General features: G+C 40.2%; 2 protein-coding genes across 10 annotated transcripts in view; one reads left to right on the top strand and one right to left on the bottom strand.

The window, feature by feature from the left end:
• Nucleotides 1-4456, bottom strand: part of LOC147022981 (uncharacterized) — a 140995-nt gene extending 136539 nt beyond the window's left edge. For 7 of the 8 annotated variants that reach the window (XR_015059977.1, XR_015059975.1, XR_015059976.1 and 4 more), the window contains exon 1: nucleotides 4342-4456. The gene's annotated coding sequence lies outside the window, so the exon portion shown is untranslated. The remainder of the gene's footprint in view (nucleotides 1-4341) is intronic. The other variant, XM_085887982.1, reaches the window with a different exon arrangement.
• Nucleotides 1-20822, top strand: part of LOC147022980 (uncharacterized) — a 268630-nt gene extending 247808 nt beyond the window's left edge. For both annotated transcript variants that reach the window (XR_015059979.1, XM_085887986.1), the window contains 2 exons: nucleotides 12119-12224; nucleotides 20112-20822. Coding sequence is in view for 1 of the 2 variants with exons in the window: in XM_085887986.1 (XP_085744112.1) it covers nucleotides 12119-12163 (45 nt within the window). In the remaining variant the exon portion in view is untranslated. The remainder of the gene's footprint in view (nucleotides 1-12118; nucleotides 12225-20111) is intronic.
• Nucleotides 20823-23156: the final 2334 nt, after the last annotated feature.

Here is a 23156-nt window from a genome sequence, read left to right as displayed (position 1 = left end):
ACACCTTGACGTTTTAGCCAGCTTCTACCGATTTTTGAAAAACTTGTCTAAAACGCTGGCGCACGTCGAATACGTTATGGGTAAGTTTTGGAAACATTGAGAGCATGCTGAAAAACACTGCCATACGTCGTAGTACGCTGGCTTTCATCGTTGTACTTTGCGGTTGTCCTCAAATTTTAGCATGCTTGAAATTTTACCACTTATGCCTGCGTATGACTCACAAGTTCCGCATAACGCTGGCCATAAGTTGTAGGTACGTTATGCGATCGTTGACACACGTCGACACACGTTAATTATAAGTTAATCATAAGTCGAAACACGTCGAGGTAATGTTTAGCGTACCCGAAACTTATTTCTAACCTATGAGTAACGTGTTGTAGGCATGTTACGTGATCGTTGACACACGTTACTTGTAAGGTACTCATATGTCGAAACATGTCAATGTAATGGTTTGTGTCAGTGTTCCAGAATCCCTGTTTTTTTTTGTTTTTTTTCCATTTTTTTTGTTCAGTATGACGGTGATGTTAACACTTCGATTTCGAGTGCGGTTATAATATAATATAATGTTGTGACGTCCACGGGATTTGAACAGTCCCGCCAACGTAGAATGAGCCGAATCGATGGAGGCGGTTTATTTATTTATAACCCAAACATGGCGGTTCTAATCGCTCTACCGCAAACGGGACGAGGAAGGTGGCACGAGTCACTTTTCACTGAGTTGATGATGTTTATTTGTTTTTATTATTACCAGAAATAACAAGACTCGGCAAGAAGAGGGATCCGGGGCGATTCGACGGGATGGTGTAGGATCGGGCGTGGGGAAAAACACAGACAATTCCAATGAATATACAGTTCTCAATCCCTCTAAGGCGCTAAGCACACACACACACACACACACACACACACACACACACACACACACACACACACACACACACACACACACACACACACACACAGTAGCTATTTCTGGTGGTCAGGCTGGACCGTGGTGTGGACGCAACTGTCCCTGGATCGGCGTCGGACGAGCTGGCCTTGCTCTCGTCAGGGGGGCAGGAGAAACCGTGGTGCTGTCGACCTCCTGGTCTTGGCCCAAGTCCGCTCACAGCCGCCAGGGAACCAGTTCTGGCGCCAAGTTGCGAGCAGGAGAGGGAGGCAGGTCCGCCCGCCGTTCGACCCCGTACTCCGAGTCAGCAGAACCCCAGAGCCAACCAAGGTGAGGCACGAGGCTCGCCAAGGCTCCAGGACACGATGAAGAACACGATCGATTCAGCACAACAACAAGGACGCTCTCTCTGCCGCCACAGGGAACCACACAAAAAAACACGATCGTTCTGGTTGTAATCTTCTTCCTCTTCGACCCCGAACAGAACCTTTTTATCCTTCTGTCCTCGTCACTTCAATCGAGCCGTTTATTGGCCCACCGCCATCGCCTTCCGCCAATCGTGATCACGGGGCGGAGCCATCTGCTGCACTGTCCTGTGACGTCACGGCCAGTCTCCAGGGACTACTAAAAGGGGTTTACGCAGACACCCTTACCCTATCCCGTGTCCCTATCTAATTACGTGACAATTATCATTTCCCCCCTTGAAGAAATGAACATTTACTAGACAACTTTTCACCACTGAATTGCTACTTATTACATCGAGATCCTGGTAAACTCGAACAGCATGGCATACCTAATTAAACATCCTAATTACCCTTTGAATGCATACCCCCCCTCAAACGTAACAATACAATTAATAGGCTTCCGCTCAATGATTTAAATCATAACCGCACTATAAATCGAAGTGTCAACATCACCGTCATACCGAAGAAAATTAAAAAAAAAAAAAAAAAACCAGGGAGTCTGGAACACTGACGCTAACCATTACATTGACGTGTTTCGACTTATGAGTAACTTACAAGTAACTTTTGTCGACGTGTGCCAACGATCGCATATCGTGCGTACAACTTATTCCCATCGCATGCGGAACGTGAGGCATACGGCAAGTACGTCATAAAATGTTTCACGTTTAAAAGTACAAGACGTACTCCACTTACTACGACGTATGATAGCGTACGTTAGCATTCTATTCACGTATACCAAACTTACCCATACCGTATTCGACGTGCGCCAGCGTTTTAGATGCATTTTTCAGAGGTCGCCATACGCTGGCAAGATCACCAAGGTGTGACTGCGATGTTGATACTTCCATTTCTCCTGCGGTTATGATTTGAATCATTGTGCGGCAGCCTTTTAATAGGCTACGCCACGTGATCGTCGGCGATACGTGCAGCGTGCTATGCATAAGTTAGACTATCATTGGGCATAGGTTGTGAACGTCGACAAAAGGCTAAGCATTCGTTGGTATAAGTTATCTATGACAACGAAACGTTCTGTGCCCGTTACTAATATGTTATGCATACGACCAACTCGTTATGAATACGTCCGAATCTTAAAAAAAACATCAAAAGTTCAGCGTAAGCCAGCGTTTTACATACATTTTGATACGTTGCCATTGCTGGCTAAAACGTCAAGGTGTGACTGGGCCTTTAGATCAGTTCAAAGTCACATTCAGTAATCAATGCAAAAGCCTCTGTTTTTGATTTCAGCCTCCAAACGGTTTTATACTTGCTCACAAGGTTTTTGCATGTCTCCACATGGATTTTGGCCCACTCCTCCTTTGCGAAGGTCTCCAGGTCTTTGAGGTTGGAAGGCTTCCTTGCCATCACTCCGGTCTTGAGCTCCCTCCAGCAATTTGGCTTGGCCACTCGAGAACGTCTACATCATTATCCCAGAACCATTTCTTGACTGATTTGGCGGTGTGTTTTGGACCGTTGTCCTGCCGATACGCCCAATGCTCCCCGAGGTGAAGTTTCTCTGTGGACTGTTTGATGTTTTCCTCAAGGATCTTGATGTACTGCTCCTTTTTCATGATGCCATTCACTTTGACGAGATTGCCGGGCCAGCTGTCTGAGAAACATCCCCAAAGCATTATGCTCCCGCCTCCATGCTTGACGGTCGGGACTGTGTTCTAAGGGTTGTATGCTTCACCTTTCTTTCGCCAAACGAAAGCAACATCTCTGTGACCGAAAAGCTCCATTTTCGTCTCATCCGACCACAGAATTGAGGACCAAAAGCTTGGATATTTGTCCAGGTGAGCTTTTGCAAAGGCTAGGTGAGCCTTTCTGTGCCTGGGATGGAGGAGTGGAGTTTTCTTGGTCGGCGTTCATGGAGACCCCCCTTGTGCAACGTCCGCTGGAGTGTCTGCCTTGATATCTTGGTCCCAGACTCGCCAAGGTTGTTCAGGAGAGCCTTAATAGTGATCCGTGGATTGTTGTTGGCCTCTCGCCATGCTTTTCTTGCCAGACGAGGTGACACCTTTGGCTTCCGACCACGTCCTTCAATGTTTTTTTTTACAGTGTGGAACTCCTTGTACTTCCTAATTATGCTTTGTATGGTGGCAACTGGCACTCGGAACTGTTTCGAAATAGCTTTGTAGCCTTTCCCCTCCTTGTGAGCATTCACAATGCACAACCGAAGGTCCTCACTGACTTATTTCTTCTTCGCCATGCTGACAATGACCTGAGAATGATTGCATCAGCTCCCCTTAATTTATAGTCTAAAAGCAGAGTGTTGTTCTATAACATTCCTCACTGTACATTCAATAGACCACATTTGTAATGCATTCAGATTGTATGCACACATCTTGGAATAATTGCATAACATTATAAAGAATCCTAGGAATATCAAAAGCATGTGCATTATCACAAACATTGGCCTCAATTCTGAGACTTGGTGTGGGGTATGAATAATTTTGGACAGGCATAAAAACAGAAATCTTAACATTTCTATTGTTATGCTAATAATGTTGAGCCAAAATAGATGTGGATTTGTACATGCCAACTCAAATGTCCTTGGGTGAAGTGAAAGTTCCACCACTCCAGCTTGTAGATATGAGATAAATGCAAAACTCTCAGATTTTTCATGGGGTATGAATAATTTTGGGCTTAACTGTATATATATATATATATATATATATATATATATATATATATATATATATATATATATATATATATATATATATATATATATATATATTTACACGAAATGTTTGTTTGTGACCCAACTCCTGTGAGCTCTGAAGGTTAATCGCCACAAAGCCACAAAACTTTATAGGACAACATTGTTTACCACAGTGCACCGAAATCGTGCACCTACCAGTCATTTTCTCACAATTCATAAATTATAAACATCCGAGCTGCCACCTGTCATCATCTCAGCAAGGGTCGATCCATATATACAATGCTTCATAAAAGGCCCATTTTCTTTCGGATTTCAACCCAGATACCTACATATTTGGTGAGGTAACCTCCGATCAACAAATATGGTATCAGATATGATGAATAACTGTTAATGAAGACATTACTATGATCAGTAAGATCGGTGAAGGAGGAGTCACATGACCTCTCAAATGCACTAATCATTAAAAAAAAAAACGAAACTAGTGCAAAAACAACCCAAACATCAATATTCATAGGTAATTTTACCGCTCATCTAACGACATAACTCTCAAGGATGAAAAAAAGTGTTTGTAGAAAAAAATAAAAAGTCACCATCTCAAGCTAACTTCACCAAATATACACCTCAAATATACATCCATCAATAACTTTAGTTGAAAAGAAGGTTCGTTTTTTTATCGTAATTTGCTCGTCGGTGTTTGATTAATTTAATCGTCGATGTCTCACCACAAATGAGGAATGTTTTTGGAGTGTGTATTTAATTGGTAGAAACGGGAATTTAGTGTAAAAATTAATAGGAGATGTCGTCGTGTGTGGAGCTTGGTAACCTTGGCAACCGTTAATTTTTTTTTTCAATTTTCAAATGGTTTCTGGTCACTATAATCACAGAAATATTCAATCATATCACAGGTGAGATATATTTCATTTATTCCAATATTGTCGATATCTCTGACATCTTAATGATGTCTTGTCTAAGGGGCCATTCAAAAATCATGTAGCTAACGTGTGGGGGTTGGGGTTTGGAGTGGGGGATAAGGGGATTTGTCCAAACGTTGTTGAGTTTCACACTTCCAGTTGCAGGGGGTTGGGGGGTGTTTCCAGAGCCGTTGTGTAATGACCATTTTTGGTCCATATTAAAGGACTTTTTGGATGTTTTTAGGGAAGCTTTCCCGTATCCTTGAAGAGGTTCTGATCGAGATTTTCTCTGTTAGCCATGGCTTTGCCAAGATATTTCACTCCAAGCTGGTTGATGGAAAAATAAAAAAAGAAAAGTGATGCCACCTCTCTGAGAAAATAAAGAAAAGGATGGTGAAAATATTTGCACTGTACAGTGTACACCATTGAACTGCTCAGAACAGTCGCCGACTGGGAATCCTCCGTCGTGCAAAGTCCTTCCTCGGCCCTCTTGAGCTCCTGACCACTTACAAAGCTTTTGTCCATAGCCTGATGGAGTACTGCTCTCTCCTCTGGGCTGGTGCTCCTGCCTCCCACCTTTCTTGGATTCACGCTGTCGAAACCAGGGCATTTAAGATCATCGGCATCTCCCGCAATGAAGCTGAGTCTTTGGGCTTCTCACTCAATCACCGCAGGTTGGTCGGTGGTCTTTCTGTCTTCTACCGACTCCTCTCCAGCCTTGCCCCCCCTGCTCTCTCTGCGATTTGTCCCCACCACATTTCCACAGGGCGCTTAAGGTCCGCCAACAACCCTACCCCTTCTGGTAAAACTACCAAAATCACAAATCACTGCTCATCTTCACTCTTTCATTCCTCTTTTTTCCCGCCTTTGGAATAAACTTCCTCACTCTATTCTTTCCCATTCTTCCCTCCAGGTTTTCAAAACAGCTGTTCACCACCACCTCTTATCTTCCCCCATCCAAATCCTCGATCTTTTCTACCCCCGATAATCCACCCAAGCCCACTTCCTTCAATTCCCCTGCTTTCCTTCCTGAAAGTCCCTGTAATGTCCATCTTCTCTTCGCCATGTTCCCCATCCCATCCCCATCCCTCTCCCTCCCACAGTTCACCTAACGTGTCTGTTCCCCACTGTTTTGTCCCTCCCACTCCCGCCCCTCTTGTCTCATGCCCCCTTGCTGTGAGTTGTGTTTCCTCTCATACGAGCCTCGACCAAGGTATACAAAAAAATAAAAAAAACACGAGCGTCTTCTTTTACACGTGGACATCTGGTGTTCCCTTCAGCCTTCTTCAGACAGCTGTAACACGTATAATTCTCCTTGATGATTTTCAGTCATTGTCATCATCTTCTCACATTGATCAATCCAGTGACTGGAAGATTGGCAAATCCAGCACTTGTAAACTGGTTTCTTGTCTTCAACCTTGGCAAAGTGATTGACAGCACCTGTGGATCTCCAGCGCATTGGTGCAGATGCTCTCGTTATTGACTTCATTTCGGTCACCATCCACTCTATTAACATCTGCAGACTTGCTGGTGTCATCGTTATCCATTTTACTCTCAACCATATAGATGTTATCCATGTCGTTCGGTTGGCCGACTTATTTTAAGTTATTGCAGCTTTGCTTCACAAAGTGAACCAGTTCACAAAATATTGTCGCTTTAAATCTCAAAGTACCTCGAAGTTGTTGACAATGTTTAGTATGTCGGCAACAAACCTTGGGTCTCTGTATATGGAATCCAAATGTTCCCACGCAGCTTCATAATCTGATGTGATGCCCTTTATCAGCTCGAGCAGTTCTCCCTGAGCACAGTTGCAGAACAGGGTGATGGCATCCCTGTTGCTGTACTTGGAGTCTACCATATGCTTGAATTCTTCTTGAAAGATTTAATCTCTCACATCTCTGCAGAACTTGGGGATCTTTGGCCTTTTCATCTTGAAATTGCATGGTGATGGTTTGATCTCACATCTGACTTCATTGCTAGCTTCAGGAAGTTCACTCCCAGTTGACATCTGTGCTGGGTCTGCAGCTTCCACTTTACTTCTGTCATGCTCACAAACAACCTCTCTGCTTTCCGCTTGCTCAATGGACTGGTAGTGATGACTTCAGAAGAACACGTGTCATCCTCAGTCTCAGAATCAGGTGATTAATGACATCTCCCTGGCAATAATCCTTCACAGTAATTTTCAATTGCAGAAATGACTGTTGACACTCTTCCATCCATTTGTTTTCCTTCTGGAACTCATCCTCCTCCTCAGTGATTTCACTTTAAGCCTCATGCTTCTCTTGTAAATCTTGAAATGCAAGCTCAACCCGATGACGAGATTCCTTAACTTCTCTATCTGAATGACGTCCCTCTATCAAATACTGGGTAGCCTTTCCAAGTCTGGTCAGCTTAGCCTTGGCATTCCTGTATCTCATCATCCTTAACTGCCTCAGCCATCTTTCACTCTTCTGATCCCATGCAACCACAAGAAATCGAATTTTATGGATCGTTGAAACAGTGATTGAAAAAATAAACATAGCGTCAGCAGTCCCACTTTAAACCGCATAGATCATGTTCATTCGATCTGAAAAATACCGAACAAAAATGCATTTAGTACTTGTCTTCTATAAGAGTTATGCAATGAAATGTATTTCGGTACTCTCATCATAACTTCAACAAATCGTAATCATACATATCGGTTATTCGTATTCATAATACAACGTCCAACACAGTACAACGTTCACTTTGCGAAACAGGGTTGATACACAATGTCAATAATTTCTTCATAAAGCATCACTTTTCCATTTACAAAACTCACTTCTTTGGCAGGATGGTGAAACACTCAACTCTTGGTTCTGCAAATAAAAGCAGTTCAACAGATTCTAAACGACATGGTCCATTTTTTTTTTCCACAACTACACAAACATATCCAAAGATAACATCGTTTTGGAGCTCTACATGTAGAGCTATCACGATATCAGAACATGACAAATTAGAGATTTTTCCACACTCGTGCACACGCACATGACATCGGTGGCATCGGCTTATACAGTGTATCATTAAAAAATGATTTCGAAATATTATCTAAATTTGATTTCGCTCCGTGAAACAGACATTTATAATGAACTATCAGGGGTATTCAGCATTGCTCGGAGCTGTTCTAATCCTGTCGGCATTTTGAAGAAATGAAATTTTGTGTTTTTTTTTTCTATTCTTTGTGGGGGCCCTAAAACACTTCCTTACACACACACACACACACACACACACACACACACACACACACACACACACACACACACACACACACAGACGCACACACACACACACACCCACACACACACACACACACACATACACATACACAACAAACAAACACACACACACGAATGGGGTTGGGAATCATTTAATATTACCTTTCACATAGCTAACAAGAAGGGCACTCGGCAGAGCGCATACCTCTGCCACGTAATTCCTGATCCACGAGAACATATCGGGCCCAATCAATACTTTTTTGAAATATCATGCTTTGTATCATTTTAGGCCCAATCTCTCAATGGTGAAGAATCACTTTAAAAATTAAATAATACTCTCATCCAGATCTGTATTCAGATCTTCAGCAGAATCGAATCAATTCGTCCTTGCCGCACACCCAACCAGTCCACCAAGTTTCGTCCAAATCCGTTCACAACTTTTTGAGATACCGTGATGTATATCATTTTAGCCCGATCTCTCAATAGTGAAGAATCACTTCAAAAATTATCAGATCCAGATCCAGATTCAGATCTTCACCAGGATTGAATCATTTCTTCCTTGTCACACACCCAACATGTCCACCAAGTTTCGTCCTAATACGTCCACAACCTTTTGAGATATCGTGCTGTATATCGTTTTGGGCCCTGTCGCTCAATTGTGAAGAATCATGTAAAAAATTCTCGCAGTTGGATCTGGATGTGGATAGTCACCAAAATCTAATCATTTCGTCCTTGTCACACACCGAACCTGTCCACAAAATTTCATCCAGATCCATCTACAACTTTTTGAGATATCCTGTTCACAGACAAACAGACAAACAAACAGACAGACAGACAGAGAGGGGTGAAAATATAACCTCCTTCACCTTCGGTGGTGGAGGTAATAATCGTCAGATTGAAACTGCCCCAAACAAGTCCACATAAGTTCACTTATCCTCCAAATTCAAGTTTCTTATCCTTTTCATCTCTGTCTGTCTGTCTGTCTCTGTCTCTGTCTCTGTCTCTGTCTCTCTTTCGTATAACTTTCCCTGATCCATTGACCTTACATTCCACCTCCCAATTTTGTGAACATTTCAGAAGCTCAGCGTTTGACTTTCAGTTCTGGCGACCTCAGCAACTTATTTTTGAATTAACAAGAAAATATAAGTATTAAGGAAATCGTTTTTCTAACTAATCATATCCTTATACAGAGTGGGCAAGAAATAACTGACACATTTATAATTCATATAGAAATAGCAATTTAATAGAAAATGAGAATATTCATATGTAATACAAAACAGCAATTTAAGGAGAAAACTTCAGCGTATTATAAGACCCATCTCTTGAAAACAACACCTTTTGAATGACCACCATTTTCATGAACGCATTGCTGGAACAAACGACGACATTTTGCATCACTTTCCTTAAAGTTTCAAGTGGAATACGGGCTATTTCCTGTTCAATTTTGCTTAAGCAAGTCTTGAATAGTTCTTGGTCTTGGCTTGTCGACAGTTCATTTAAGGTACCTCAACAATAAGAAATGAGTAACTGTTAAATCTGGACTTCTGGCTGGCCATGGATCATCTCCAATATTAGAAACGAGATGATCTAGGAAAAGGTCCTTCAGGAGTGACATTGATGCACAAGCAGTGTAAGCGAGTTTTCCCATCATGTTGGAACCAGATTTGATCATCAAATTCCATGTTCCTTCGTTTTGTAGCAAGAAAAATTGCTTATCATTTCTTGATATCGCTCAGAATTCACTGTAAATGAAGTCAAATCACAAAGGGTTCCCTGCACCAGAAAACTTTTGAAACTAATGATGTTTTCTTTGTTTCCAAATTCATTCTGCTGATTGAGCAGTAACTGCAGGCAATGATTAGCCAGACAGAAGGTCAAAGTTTGTGAAGCAATGAAACAAACAGGAATGAAGATGACTCATATAGTACGCAACTCTATGATAATGTGCACCAGATGAAGCCCATGCATTTGGCTGAAATGCATCTAAACTGTCATTTTTAATGCTTTCTTCATCAATGTTATATTCATTATATCTACATTGAACAACAGCATTAACACCGCAAGTAAAGAGCTATCTTGAAATGTATGTTGTTTAACCCAACTTGTACTCCAAATGCTGAATCAGAATTATGTACTAATTGAAGGGATTTTTGCTTGAATTATTCATTTAGCAATATCCCTTACCATTCAAAGTCGATATTTATTTTAAAAATTTTTTATTTCATTTGCAACTTCGTCACATTGATATTTGTGAAGATCTGACTAATCGAGCTAGTATCTTACATTTCCTCACAATCTCTGACAAGAAGTGTAAAGCCATTGCTTTATATTCTACCATAAAGGATCACAAGGTGCTGACGTTTCAGTCTTTACCCCTCGTCGGTGCAAAAAAACCCAATTGCTCCTACGAGGAGGAAAGGCTGAAAGTTCAGCACTTTGTGATCCTTTACGGCAGATAACTCTAACCATTTTATTCTTGTGTTCTTATTCTCTTGTACTGCCAACACAGACCGCGAGTTTTGAATTGTAATTAACAAATACATTTTAATCTTCTACCCTGGCTCAGTTTCTCGTCTCAACTACTCTTATGTGCTTTTATATTGCCTTTCCTTTTTTATATTTTTTTATGCTTCCTCCTAAAAAGCCACATCTGGCTAATCAAGCCTGAGAATGGGCCTTTCCATGATCAGATGTTAACTGCAGAGGCATATTTAATTGCTTAATCACCTAATTTTATATGCCTCTCCCATTAATATCTGAGATTTTAGAAATAGAAGCGTTAATATCTACTTATAGACGTCCATATGAGCAATGAATCTTGTTTTTTGTGATATTAAGCATCATATTCTGTGATTTGCCGTGCTTTCTTTAAACGCCTTTTGAAGTTCTCTCCGTCTCCACTTACCTCTGTCACCAGTGTTTGGATGCCTTTGGTACAAGGCTCAGCATGAGTATTATCAGATGTTTAAACGACCACAAGGCTATAAGTTGTAGTTTGGATAGATTGAGGGTTATGAACATGATAAGTATAGAAAAAGATGTTTATGTTCATGGGGAAACTCAGAGAAAGCGAGTTACAAGAGGAGACAGTGATTGGCAAACAGGCAGATAACTTCCATAAAGAAATGTACACGTGTAAGGCAAACACAGAAGATTTGAGCAGATAAAAGCAGACAAATTGTATTTTATTTGAATATATGAGAAGAGAATTATTGTTGACAGGACAGATAGACACAACACATACTCTCAGAGGGATATACAGTACAGAATAAGGAGATGATTATCAGAAAAACGCAATTCTGACGTAATCAATGTCACACCGCCACATTAATAATATACTTTTCTGCTCCACAATAGCAATACCAATTGTGCAATTTAAAATATACAATTTGGTCATTAGTTTAGCATGCATCTGTGGGACAACACATTTTGTGATGTAACACCCTGTCTGGAAAGCACCAATCTGGCAGTTTATAGTCAGGTTGAGAAGCAAACCAACTATACAGCTCAAAGGTAAGTATGTAGCCTCTGTACCTTCGTGTCAGGACTTAGACAAAAATAATGCCTCTCCTAATACCCACCAAAATCCTATTTGCCCGAATGCTTCCTGCTTGATACTGTGCTATCTGCTTGAATGTATTATGCTATCCCCAAATATTTTTCCTGATCCAGTTGAAAAAGTTCCTCATAAGAAAATAATCCATTATTGTTTTTCCTCCCATTACCTAAGGCCTTCCATTTTTCGATATTAAGTTTCATCTGCTACTTGGTTTGCCATTCCCACAAGCCATCCACTGAAACTGAAAACTTTTTCTCACTCTTTACTTTAAACCAGAGCTTTCTACCAACTGCAAATTTGATACTTTAATTCCGACTCAATCGTACAAAGTTTTTTGTTCTGCGCAACAGATTGCTTATCTGAATATATAAAAGCCCTTTGTATTTATTTCTCTGTCACGCAGGAAGTGACCTCACATTCAAGGAAGGGACGTCGCGTTCGTCACTGAAAGGGAGCACACGCAATATCAATGTTTGCGCCATTCGCCATTTTGTTTCCACTCAGGAAAGGTGAATTTATGCCATCCAAAACGTTTGCTTCATGCATCTGAATTTGGGTTGATTGCATGGCCATTCTGGTTGTTTTCACAACTGTAACGCTGGATGCAAGACATTAGTAATTTTTATTTGCAGTAAAATTAGATAAGGGGTGAGTAATTTCACTCAGTCATTTGAAATTCTGTTATCACTTTGATAGTATTTATATTTCTAAAATAATCTAGTGAGGGAGGTACTAGTGAGGGATTCACTCTTCAAAGTGATTGACAAGGTTTTTAACTCTTTTCATAAGTTTTTCTGTGTCAAATTTGATAGAGCATTCTTTTATAAAAATGAATACTCAGGTTTTCATTGTTTTGAGAAGCAGAAGTTTAAGGATGCTGTTAATTTTATTTTATTTGATACATTTGTGTCTTTTTGTGTGATAATGTTTCAACAGGTTAAGGGTATTCCCATGGGTGGGAAATGCAGCCCCCGACTCGTGGACATTTTTCTTATTTTCTGTGAATTTTCATTTGTGCAGAAACTAATTACCGTTTTTACAGCCATTTTTCCCTGCTGTGCAGGGGTTTTGGCTTTTTCTTGAGGCAATGCTTTTATGGCCGGATGCCCTTCCTGACGCCAACCCTGGTCGCCTCTTACGACACACAGGGATATGGTATACCTATTCTAACCGGGGCATACACCGGGACCAGTACACTGGCACTCATTTCGCCGACCTCGGAAGGATGACAGGCTGAGTCAACCCCCTGGTGTTAATTCAGCAGCCAACGGGGCTTGAACTCAGGACACTGGGATCCCAAGCCGCCACCCTAACCACTAAGCCAACACCAGGCTGTGCAGAAACTAATGAAGGAGAAAAAATTAGGATTCGCTAAAATATTATCTCATACATGTCGTTGTATAATACTGGGCATAGTGGCGTGCGCCTGTAATCCAGCTACTTGGAGGCTTGGGTTGGAGGATCACTTGAGGACGGGAGCTCTGCACTGGGCTGTGCTATGAGAGGGTGTAGGGCAGCCCGGAATCATGGCGAAACCCAATCCTTATCCATGTGTCGTAAGAGGCGACCAGGGTTGCGTCAGGAAGGGCATCCAGCGTAAAACCTGTGCCAAATCAGTATGCGGATCATAATGGATGATCCGCTGTGGCGACCCCTAACGGGAGCAGCCGAAAGATGAACAACAACATGTCGTATAGATGATATTTGTGTGGTTAACTATAATTTTTTTTGATAGGCAGCTTCACAAGATTTATCCAGATAACCTGATTGCAAACAGGAGTGGTAATGATTGTACAGTTGCTACAGATCTGGATGTGTTGCTTAGAGTTGGCCAGAATGTTTTTAATACAAGAGTACATCATAAAATTGATGATTTCAGTTTCCCTGTCATCTTGTACACCTTTTCAGGTCGCAATGTACCAAATCAAAATGGGCTAAAATGTCTTCATCTCAGCTACTTAGATTTGCAAGAATTTGTGCAGTAAAGGATGATTTTGTGGAATGTGCTGAGAAGGTTTTTCTCCATTATGTTAAACAGAGGATATTTGGTGATTGTTTGATCAGGTCTTGTGAGAATGTCTTTACACTCCATCGTCACCTTTTATTTAAGTTTGGTTTGTTTTCATGTTAATAAGTTCCTCTTGCATTGCATTTGTAAAATAGTAATGAATTAATTATTTTAGTGATGTAAGTTCATTAATTAATACTATTGATTAAATATATAAATATATATTTATAGATGTATTAAATAAAGGAGGTATTTAGATAAATAAAAATAAAAATAATAAAATAAAATAAATAAATAAATGTTATTTATTTAAATACATTATAAATAAGCATTAAAATAATTTGTTGGTGGTTGCTCGGTTATGCAGTACAGCATGTTAAAGTGGTTGTTAATGACAATTTGAATATTTGAATGACAGTTTGAGTCTACGGTTAGATGGAGGTGTTGTGTAATGGACATGTCTACAAGGTAAAGTGTTTATTACTTAATATATTAACATATAAAGTGATTAAAGTTATTCATATGTAGTAATTCTTTAAATAAAAGTAATAATTAAATAAGTTTGAATGAGGATGTTGCATTGCTGTGTTGACTGACTGTCTGGACACAACTTTGAAGTTGTGGGTCCATTGATATTGAGTAATCTACTGATGTGGACCTGTGACCGGGGTTGTGGGTCCACCGTTTAGAAAGGATCTGGGCTGAAAGGATCGAAACCTCGATGAAAAACGGTGCTCAACTGATGATCCGGGTAATTGGCAAAACAGTAAATTGCTTACAAGTTTAGGTTATAACTTCAAATAAAATAGCTTTTGTAAGTACTTACCAGTACATAATATATCCGTATTTGTGGGTTTACATATGTGTGTGTGTGTGTGTGTGTGTGTGTGTGTGTGTGTGTGTGTGTGTGTGTGTGTGTGTGTGTGTGTGTGTGTGTGTGTGTGTGTGTGTGTGTGTGTGTGTGTGTTGTTACATCTTGCTTCCTTATTGGGACTATGGTGCAGTAATTGCTCTTTATTTTGACACCAAAGCCTTTGATTGTTTTGATCATGAATTGATGTGGATTATGCTGAGAGAAATGGAGATATTGTTACACCTGATGTGTGATAAGAATCCTGTACACTAAATAATAAGCTACAGTAAGAAGAGAGAGATAGAACGGGTTGGAATTGGAAAAGGGATTAGACATGGGTACATTCTCTTGCCTTACTTGTTCAATCTGTATAGTAAATACATCATGAAGAAATCAAACTTGGATGACAGAGAGGGGAGTCAGGATTTGAGGAAGATGTATCAACAATGTAAGGTATGCTGACGATACCACTCTGTTGGCAGAAAGTAAAGAAAACTTGAGAAACATCTGGAGATAGTAAAGAAGGAAAGTAAAAAGACTGGTCTTTATTTTAGCCGAAAAAGATTAAAATCTTGTCAAAGATCGACATGTTTAGATTGCGAGACGATTATGTGGAAATATTGCAAAGTTTCACATTCCTGGGTTTTATGACTGACGTAAGTGGAGAATGTGGAAGATGTGTTCATGGAGGACAGTTAGAATTGGGGAGAATTAATAGACAATTAGGATTGGGGAGAACAGCAATATCAGGATTGACAAGGATCTGGAAAGACAAATATGTGACAAATATAAATACAAACCAAGAGGAGGTTGGTGAATGCTCTGGTATTTCCAGTTGCAATGTATAGATGCAAGTCGTGGACAGTGAAGAAGAAAGAAAGGAAGAAGATTGACAGTTCTGAAACGTAGTGTTGGAGATGATTGGTATATATTCCAAACACTGCAAGAAGAACAAACCATGAAAGTCTGAGAAAATTAACCATGCTGGAAGGAAGGTGAGGAAGAGGCAGACTTTGCATGTGCTTGATAGATGGGGTAAAGGCTGTAGCCAAGCTGTCTCTGCTAGAGATTCGGGGAGCAGTGCAGGATAGGGATATTTGGAGAAATCTGATCATGAATGTCACCAGAAGTCGGCCACAACTTGACGGAACGAGATGATGACATGAACGATCTCATAAAATCCTGCCATTCATGCCATACCTTATCAAACATGCAGTTGAGTTTGCTTTAATAGTTTTGATGAAATATCTTTTTAAAACATTTTCTGAATCTTTGACGTTTCCAAAAGATCATCATAAAAATTCTCTTTTGAAATAACAATCTCCATCACACTTAAACTTGTTTATTATTTCTGGCTTCCAAACCGATAATGATTTCAATTGTTTTGTTATATTTTTCTGAATTCAACATGATCTTTGTGAAAATATAAAAAACAGAATAAGCACAATATTGCAGATAATGGTGGCCGTAAAACATATGTAATGTTATTGGTGCATATTTTATTCATACATTACCCTGTTAAATTGGATTCACCAAACCCCATGTGCCTTGTTAACTGCTGCCTCAAACTGTGCCTCAAATTAATTAAAGAATTGTTACACTATCAACTCATAATTTTTCATCATTCATGCTAGCTGTGACTGACAGGTTTAATCACAAACTTTATTCTCTATCTATGATTTCAAACTGATATTCTAAGAACTGTATTCATTCCAATCGATGTTATCAAGTGAATGTGTTTATCCTATCAGACTTTCATTAAAGTTAGATTTTTGTTCATTTATGTTGGATGTGTGCGATACGCATGAGAAAGATCAGAGAATTTGAATGTACGTTTGACCACATTGCTCTGCAAAGGAATGCTAAGTCAACTCTCCTGTTGGGTTTGCTGTCGATTTTACCTATTTAAATAAAACAAAAGTTCATCCGACATTTTGTCATTGGATGAGTGCAGTACATGTGCCAGCATTCTTATGAGTTTTTTTTTAATGTATGTTGAACACCTTACCTCCATGAATGCAGCTTTGTACGATTAACATGTGACCATGTGTAAGGAATGAATTAATGCAGGACATAATTTGCATTTCCATCAAGTCTGAATTACTGCAGGCCTATACTGAATAAAGAAATGCAACACAAATTTTGTTGAAAATTCTAATTCTGCATATAGTCACACATTTCACAATGCAGTTTACTTTTACAATCACAACCTTTGCCAGTTAATATTGAACTACTGTAATTTTCAATTACATCAAACTTCTTCACCACCTCATCTAAATTTTACAACCTTCAACTGTTGCATAGATTCATCATAAACCAAGCTTTCAAAAAAAAAACCACTCCAGTAACTTAATTAAACAATAAGGGAATACTTGACTTTATATCGGCTGGCAGGATAGCCTAGACCTAGAGGTATGCGCACTCACCTCTAAGCTATCTAGCCTCGGTTTGAATCTTGACCCAGGTGTAAACTGTCACTCTGGTGTTCACAGGCAGGGTGATTCATCAATGTGTGTGCCATCCCTCGGAAAGATGTTAAACTGGGCACTCCGTCTGCCAGCACTGATTTTTGGTGGATGTTAAATTTACCATGGTGTGACAGTGTCTTTCACGAATAGTGAGGAGTTATCGCTGGTACCCTGACCAAATTACAAATTCCTGTTTAAACTGTAGGTAGCAAATGGTCTGGTTTTCTTGGCTTTCCCTTGACACCAAGTTAGACTGCTTGCTTTCTCAGAGTGTGATTGTTGTCTATCAATATTTTGTCCAGATACTGCTAAACGGAAGGGTTTTGAAAGTGCAAAAAAGGTGATTTGTGTTCTTCAATGTTCAGGTATATAAAAATTGCATGCTATCCCAGCCGAAGCCCCACACACAACAATATCACTGCATCCAAGGAGAAATTTTGACTTGAGGGTGTTCAGCCATAATCCCTCAGAGAGTAGCTTCGTGCCACGAGCTGCTCAGCCAGAAGCACGTGCCAAGTGTCTGAACCCGCTGTTCCTCTCGTACTGAGCAGTGTTGTTGTCCCGGCGACAAAAGCATCAGTAGGGTAAAACTAATGTACTTCAAGACAGTTTAACTCCAGCTCACATTCCCTGTTAGTGGGTGAACAACCCAACGCCAACGCTTATAGCGAATTGGCGAATTCTTCTTCGCAATGATAGGAAGAGCCGACATTGAAGGATCAAAAAGTGACGTCGCTGTGGACGCTTGGCCTCCACAAGCCAGTTGTCCCTGTGGTAACTTTTCAACACTTGCTTAAAACCCAAAAAGTCAAATGGATCACAAGGCCACACTTTCACTGAATGTATTTGTGCTAAAAAGCTCACCTACTCTTCATGAAGGATACCATGGGATCTTTAACGTCCACCAACCAATGCCAGCAGATGGGACACCCAGTTTAATCTCAATACAAGAGGTGGCACACACATTGATGAATCACCTTGTCTGTGAGACACCAGTATGAAAGTTTATAGCTGGGTTGATTTTCAAACCCAGGCTTGACAGCTTAGAGGTGAGTGTGCAAGCCAATAGGCCATCCTGCCTGTCCCATTTGTGATAGGAATAAAAATCACATCTAGACCAAAGTTTAACAAGCCAGCAAGAAATGTTTTACCCAAAATTATCATCATGAAATTAAACGAAGCAATGTGTAATTATGGCAAAAGTATAAATATTCCTGCTTTAATAACAGTGAGATACCTACCTTGCAAATCAGAGCTTTAACAAACTAGACTTCATAAACTGACTACCCCATGCTGTGTTGACAAGCAAGGACATGGGCAGGGTCTACGAGTGGAAAATTTGAATGGTCTTGACATTAAATGGCATAATATTTTGTCCAGGTACTGCTAAATGGAACGGATTTGAAAGTGCCAAAACAGTGATTCATGTTCTCCATTGTTCAAGTATATAAAACTCAATTGAAATAAATAAATATTTTAAAGGCCGTAGAAAAATAAAATCCAGAAGTTTACTGCCATTGATGGAGCATCTTTTATACCACCCTATCTAATACCTTATATTACTTCTTCATATCTGTTGTTTGTGTCCTTTATGACATTCTTAAAAACAATATTTCCTGTTTGGAATGATTTTCAATTTTGTTTCACTGTCAGACAGGCAGACAAGGTAAAACAAGAAAAAGAGCAATCAGAGATTGCAGATCCTTGCCAGGACTTGCTTTGTGTGGTGTTTGTGTAGTTTTGTATTGCATTTGTATTCTGTTGTGTTCCGCAATTAATAAGAGATGCAAAAATTAATAATTAGAACTGCTACTTTATAACTGCTGGCAGTGACGACCGGGTACCAGGACGTCACGCTTTGATACAACCCCACTTTACTTGGACACCTGACCCTGACCCATGACGTTTTTAAAAATTATTATTATTCAATTGAATTTAGAATGGGATTAAAATACATTCAAATAAAATCAAATGGAAGACCAAAGAAATGCAGTTCTGCATTGGAGTAATCAAAAGGAACCAAAACAAGCACAAAGCAAATATGAAGTCATCAGGAGAAACCTGGATCGGATTCACGTTTCAGCTGCTACTCCTCTCTCCTCAAACCCATCCAAGCACAGCCAAGTGAGCCTCATTAAAAACAAAAACAAGAAAAAAAAAACCCAGATCAAAATTTTTAATAATTCTGGCTGCCAGACCATGTATCCGATCGAGTTGAAATTTAAAATTTATATCTTCTGCATCATTACTAGATCAAAATTGTGAAGTTTCACATCAATTGATGAAGCGGTTCCAGAGAACACATTATTTAATATTTTTCTTCAATCCAATATGGCTGTCAAACCATGTGACCTTTCAATTATTCCTGAACAAACTTGTACACACATGGCTTGGGGAACATTTGTGTGAAGTTTCCCCTCCATCTGCCCCACCGTTCTGGAGAAAATGATTTTATAGGTTTTAGGATAAATCCAATATGGCTGCCAAACCATGTGACCTGTGATGTCATATGTGTGAACCTTTTGTTCCTCATGGATAGGCGGTCATACTTGTAAAGATTTGCCTCGATCTGTTCAGCCACTTTAGAAAAGAAGATTTTTGAAGGTTAAAAAAAACAAAAAAACAATATGGATGCCAAATCACACAGTCCATTTGCCAGAGAAGTAACCTTGTTGTCCTCAAAAGTGTATGGTTTGATGGTGGTTTCTTGTTCACAGGTATGCATAGACAAAATTAAGCTTGGTTGCCCGGATGGCAACCATGGGGAAATCTGTTATTTTTGCGCAAATACAAGATGGCCATCATCGACCAGGCTGAAAATATAACTTTTTAGGTTATGAACTTAAAATTACATTGAGACATCTTTTCCATATAATTTTGGCACAAGGAATCGATATTTAACCTTATTTTTGTGATTAGAAGTAAATTTGAGGTCAATGTTCGAGTTCCTGGCAATTGTTTGCTGTGCGAGATACATTTTGAATGACAACAAGGTCACTATTCTGACAACTGGATGCTCACATATGACATTAATGCGAGTTACTAATTCATTGTTTTGTTTTTACAGATATGGCTGATTCAAGATGCATTCTTCCCATGTGTCATGGTGGAGGGGAATTGAAGAAATTCGCTGATCAAGGGATCAAGACATTGATCTCCTGTGCCAAAGCCCGTGGAGATGAAGAGCTACGTGCAAAACTACAGGACATTGTTGATGGTGGTGGTGATGCTGTTCGCATAGAACGTCACAAAGGATGCTACTGTACTTACACATCAAAACAAAAAATTGAGACTTCGTAAATCACAGAAAAGAAAAGCTGAAGATGATTGTGTTACAGTGACAACTAGAACGGGCACTCGGTAGAGCGCATACCTTCGCCGCCGCAACTTTTTTCCGGGCACATTTGAAAAACATCATTTTAAAACGTCCATGACGTCACAACCGTCAGTCCAATTGACGTCAAATTTGGTGTGTAACCTCCTTGAAGGCAGTCCAACAAAATGGAATGATAAACACTGAAAAATTAAAAAGTTGAAAAATGACGTCATATTTTGACGTCATTTTGACGCACTTCCGGGGACGTCACGTCCAATCGGGGACTACCATTCTGAAAGCTCGTAGTTCACTGAACGTTTTAACGTTGGTTTCATGTCAATAGCTCTATTACATCTGAAGCTATTCCTACAAGTATATTTTGACCTTGAGTTTGACCTTGACTACAGAGTTAATTGGCAAAACCTGTACATCAATAAACAGATATTTTGGTACTGATCCTAATGCCTGGATTTGGGAGACTTTGCTTTATAAATTATATAGATATTTAATGTAAAATATCAGGACATTTTAGCCACAATTGAAAAACATCATGTTCAAACGTCAATGACGTCATAACGGTCGGTCCGATCGAAGTCAAATTTGGTGTGTGACGTCCTTAAGGTAAGTCCTACAAAACGGTATGATCAAAACTGATGAGATCAAAAATTGAAAATTTACGTAATCTTGTGACGTCATTTAGACACACTTCTGATGACATTACGTCAAATCCGACACTACATATCCGAAAGGTATCTCGTCATGGAACAATATGGCGGTGGTTGCATGTCGATAGCTGTATTATGAAGGAAGTTATGCTCAAAAGAGTGTTTTTGACCTTTTCATGACCTTGACCTTTGACCCGATTGCTCCCAAAATCTAATCAAATCGTCATTGGATACTCACGAATCATCCCACCAAATTTCATGCAATTCGGTTTAATACTTTCTGAGTTATGCGAATAACAAACAAACACACATATTCACAAATAAATAAATACACAGCGACCAAAACATAACCTTTCGCAGAATGTGAAGGTAACAAGATCCCGCACACAGGCAACAGGCAGTGGTGCGTTTGTTTACAAACGTGACTGCATTTTTTTTGTGGCAAAGAATGTTTACCTGTTGATGACAAACATCCAGAAAGATGGGATCGTGTTCGTCAGTGCATGACTAAAGAACATTTTGACAAGGAAGGTAATCCCATCCCAACTATGAAAGATGCCATCATTAATGCTGCTGAGCAACGTAATGATGAAGTAGCCAGAACGGTCAAGTTACATATTGGATATTTGGTTGATCTCCTTGCGGCTGAGTGCAAATACCATGTACGCTGTTATAACAGTTTCATGACAGTCCCTAAATATGCTGATTTGCCAACTGGTGTTGCAGAAGAAAGTGCCCTAAAGAACGTCATAGGGCGCATGAATTGTGACAGGTCAAAGATGTGGAATAGCGTTGAACTGCATTCCCTGTACTGTGATCTTGGTGGCAAACTCACTCGACGTGATATGTTGAGCAAACTAACAGACTGCATGAGTAAGGACGTTATGTTAGTTCGGGTAGATGGATGTGCTACCATTGTTGGTTTCCGTGAGTCCATTGCTAACCATCTGAAAATGGTTAAAGTGTATGTTGCAGATGAGAGGAGTATTGATTCTGTGGCAAGGCAGATCAAGAAGGAAGCACACTCAGTTAAGTACAACAGTGCCAATTATGACCTCTCAGAATTTACACAAGCCAACACAATCAAGGCAACAAGCCCAACTTTACTGAGGTTGATTTCAGACTTAGTATCTGGTGGTGAAATGACCAAGAAATCTGTAAGCCTGAGCCAGTCAATTCAAAGTCATGTTACAGGTACCAGAAATCAGACAACATTAGGACTGGCTGTCAAACGACTGCACCGCCATGGCAGTTCTGATCTTCTAAAGCTCCTTCATGAACATGGGTCCACAACGTCATATGATGAGGTCCTGAGATTCAGGAAATCCGCTGCTCATTTTCTCGCTGACAATGCTCAGCTTCTCCACCAATTCATGGGTTTGAGTAGAACTGTTGGTATATTTTTGCCTGGTTTGATAATCTTGATCTGCAAGTGTTCACGCATAATGGTCGGCGCACTACTCATGTCCTCTCACATGAATTTCAGCAACCCCATCCTGCAGGCATTCTTGAGCATGGGCATGCTCACCCAGGGAAGAACGACCTTATTATCCCACGACTGTCTAAGAAAGCTGCCCAGTCTAGGACAAGCAGCAGTTCATCAGGGAGCCTTCCTCTGCAGCACTACACTAGGCCATTCAAAGTGAACCCCCCGGCTGTGGATGCAACCTCTGGATTCTCCTACCAAGAAGTGTGTGCCCGGCAAGCTAGTTTAGCTGCTGCACAGGAAAAGGACATGAAGTGGCTAAACACAGTCAGCACACAGGTGAACGCCATGGAATGGGGTGGGTTCAACAACCAAGAAGCATTCACCAGTCATGCAGAAAAAAAAGCCAGAAAGTACCTACATGTTCGGACCCCTTATTGATGCCATAGCTTCTCATCCAGACAATGTAGTGACTTCACTGGAGTATCTTCAGAAGTCATTGACTGATATGGGAATGACTTATGTCCACATCTCTGTGGATCTCCAGCTCGACATGGTGGCTTGCCAAATCAAGTGGCATGGCGTTGATCACTTTAAAAATGTGATTCTGAGGCCTGGGATAATGCACACTGTGCAGTCCTTCTGTGGTTGCATTGGCAAACTCATGCATGTGTCTGGTGTTGAGACTCTCATCAGTTCAGCATT

This window comes from Eptatretus burgeri, chromosome 7, assembly GCF_056783735.1.
Source record: "Eptatretus burgeri isolate ZD-2024b chromosome 7, Ebu_testis_v1, whole genome shotgun sequence".
NCBI classification, from domain to species: domain Eukaryota; kingdom Metazoa; phylum Chordata; class Myxini; order Myxiniformes; family Myxinidae; genus Eptatretus; species Eptatretus burgeri.
Note: the sequence above shows the minus strand (reverse complement) of the source record. Positions and strands in the feature narration are given on the sequence as shown.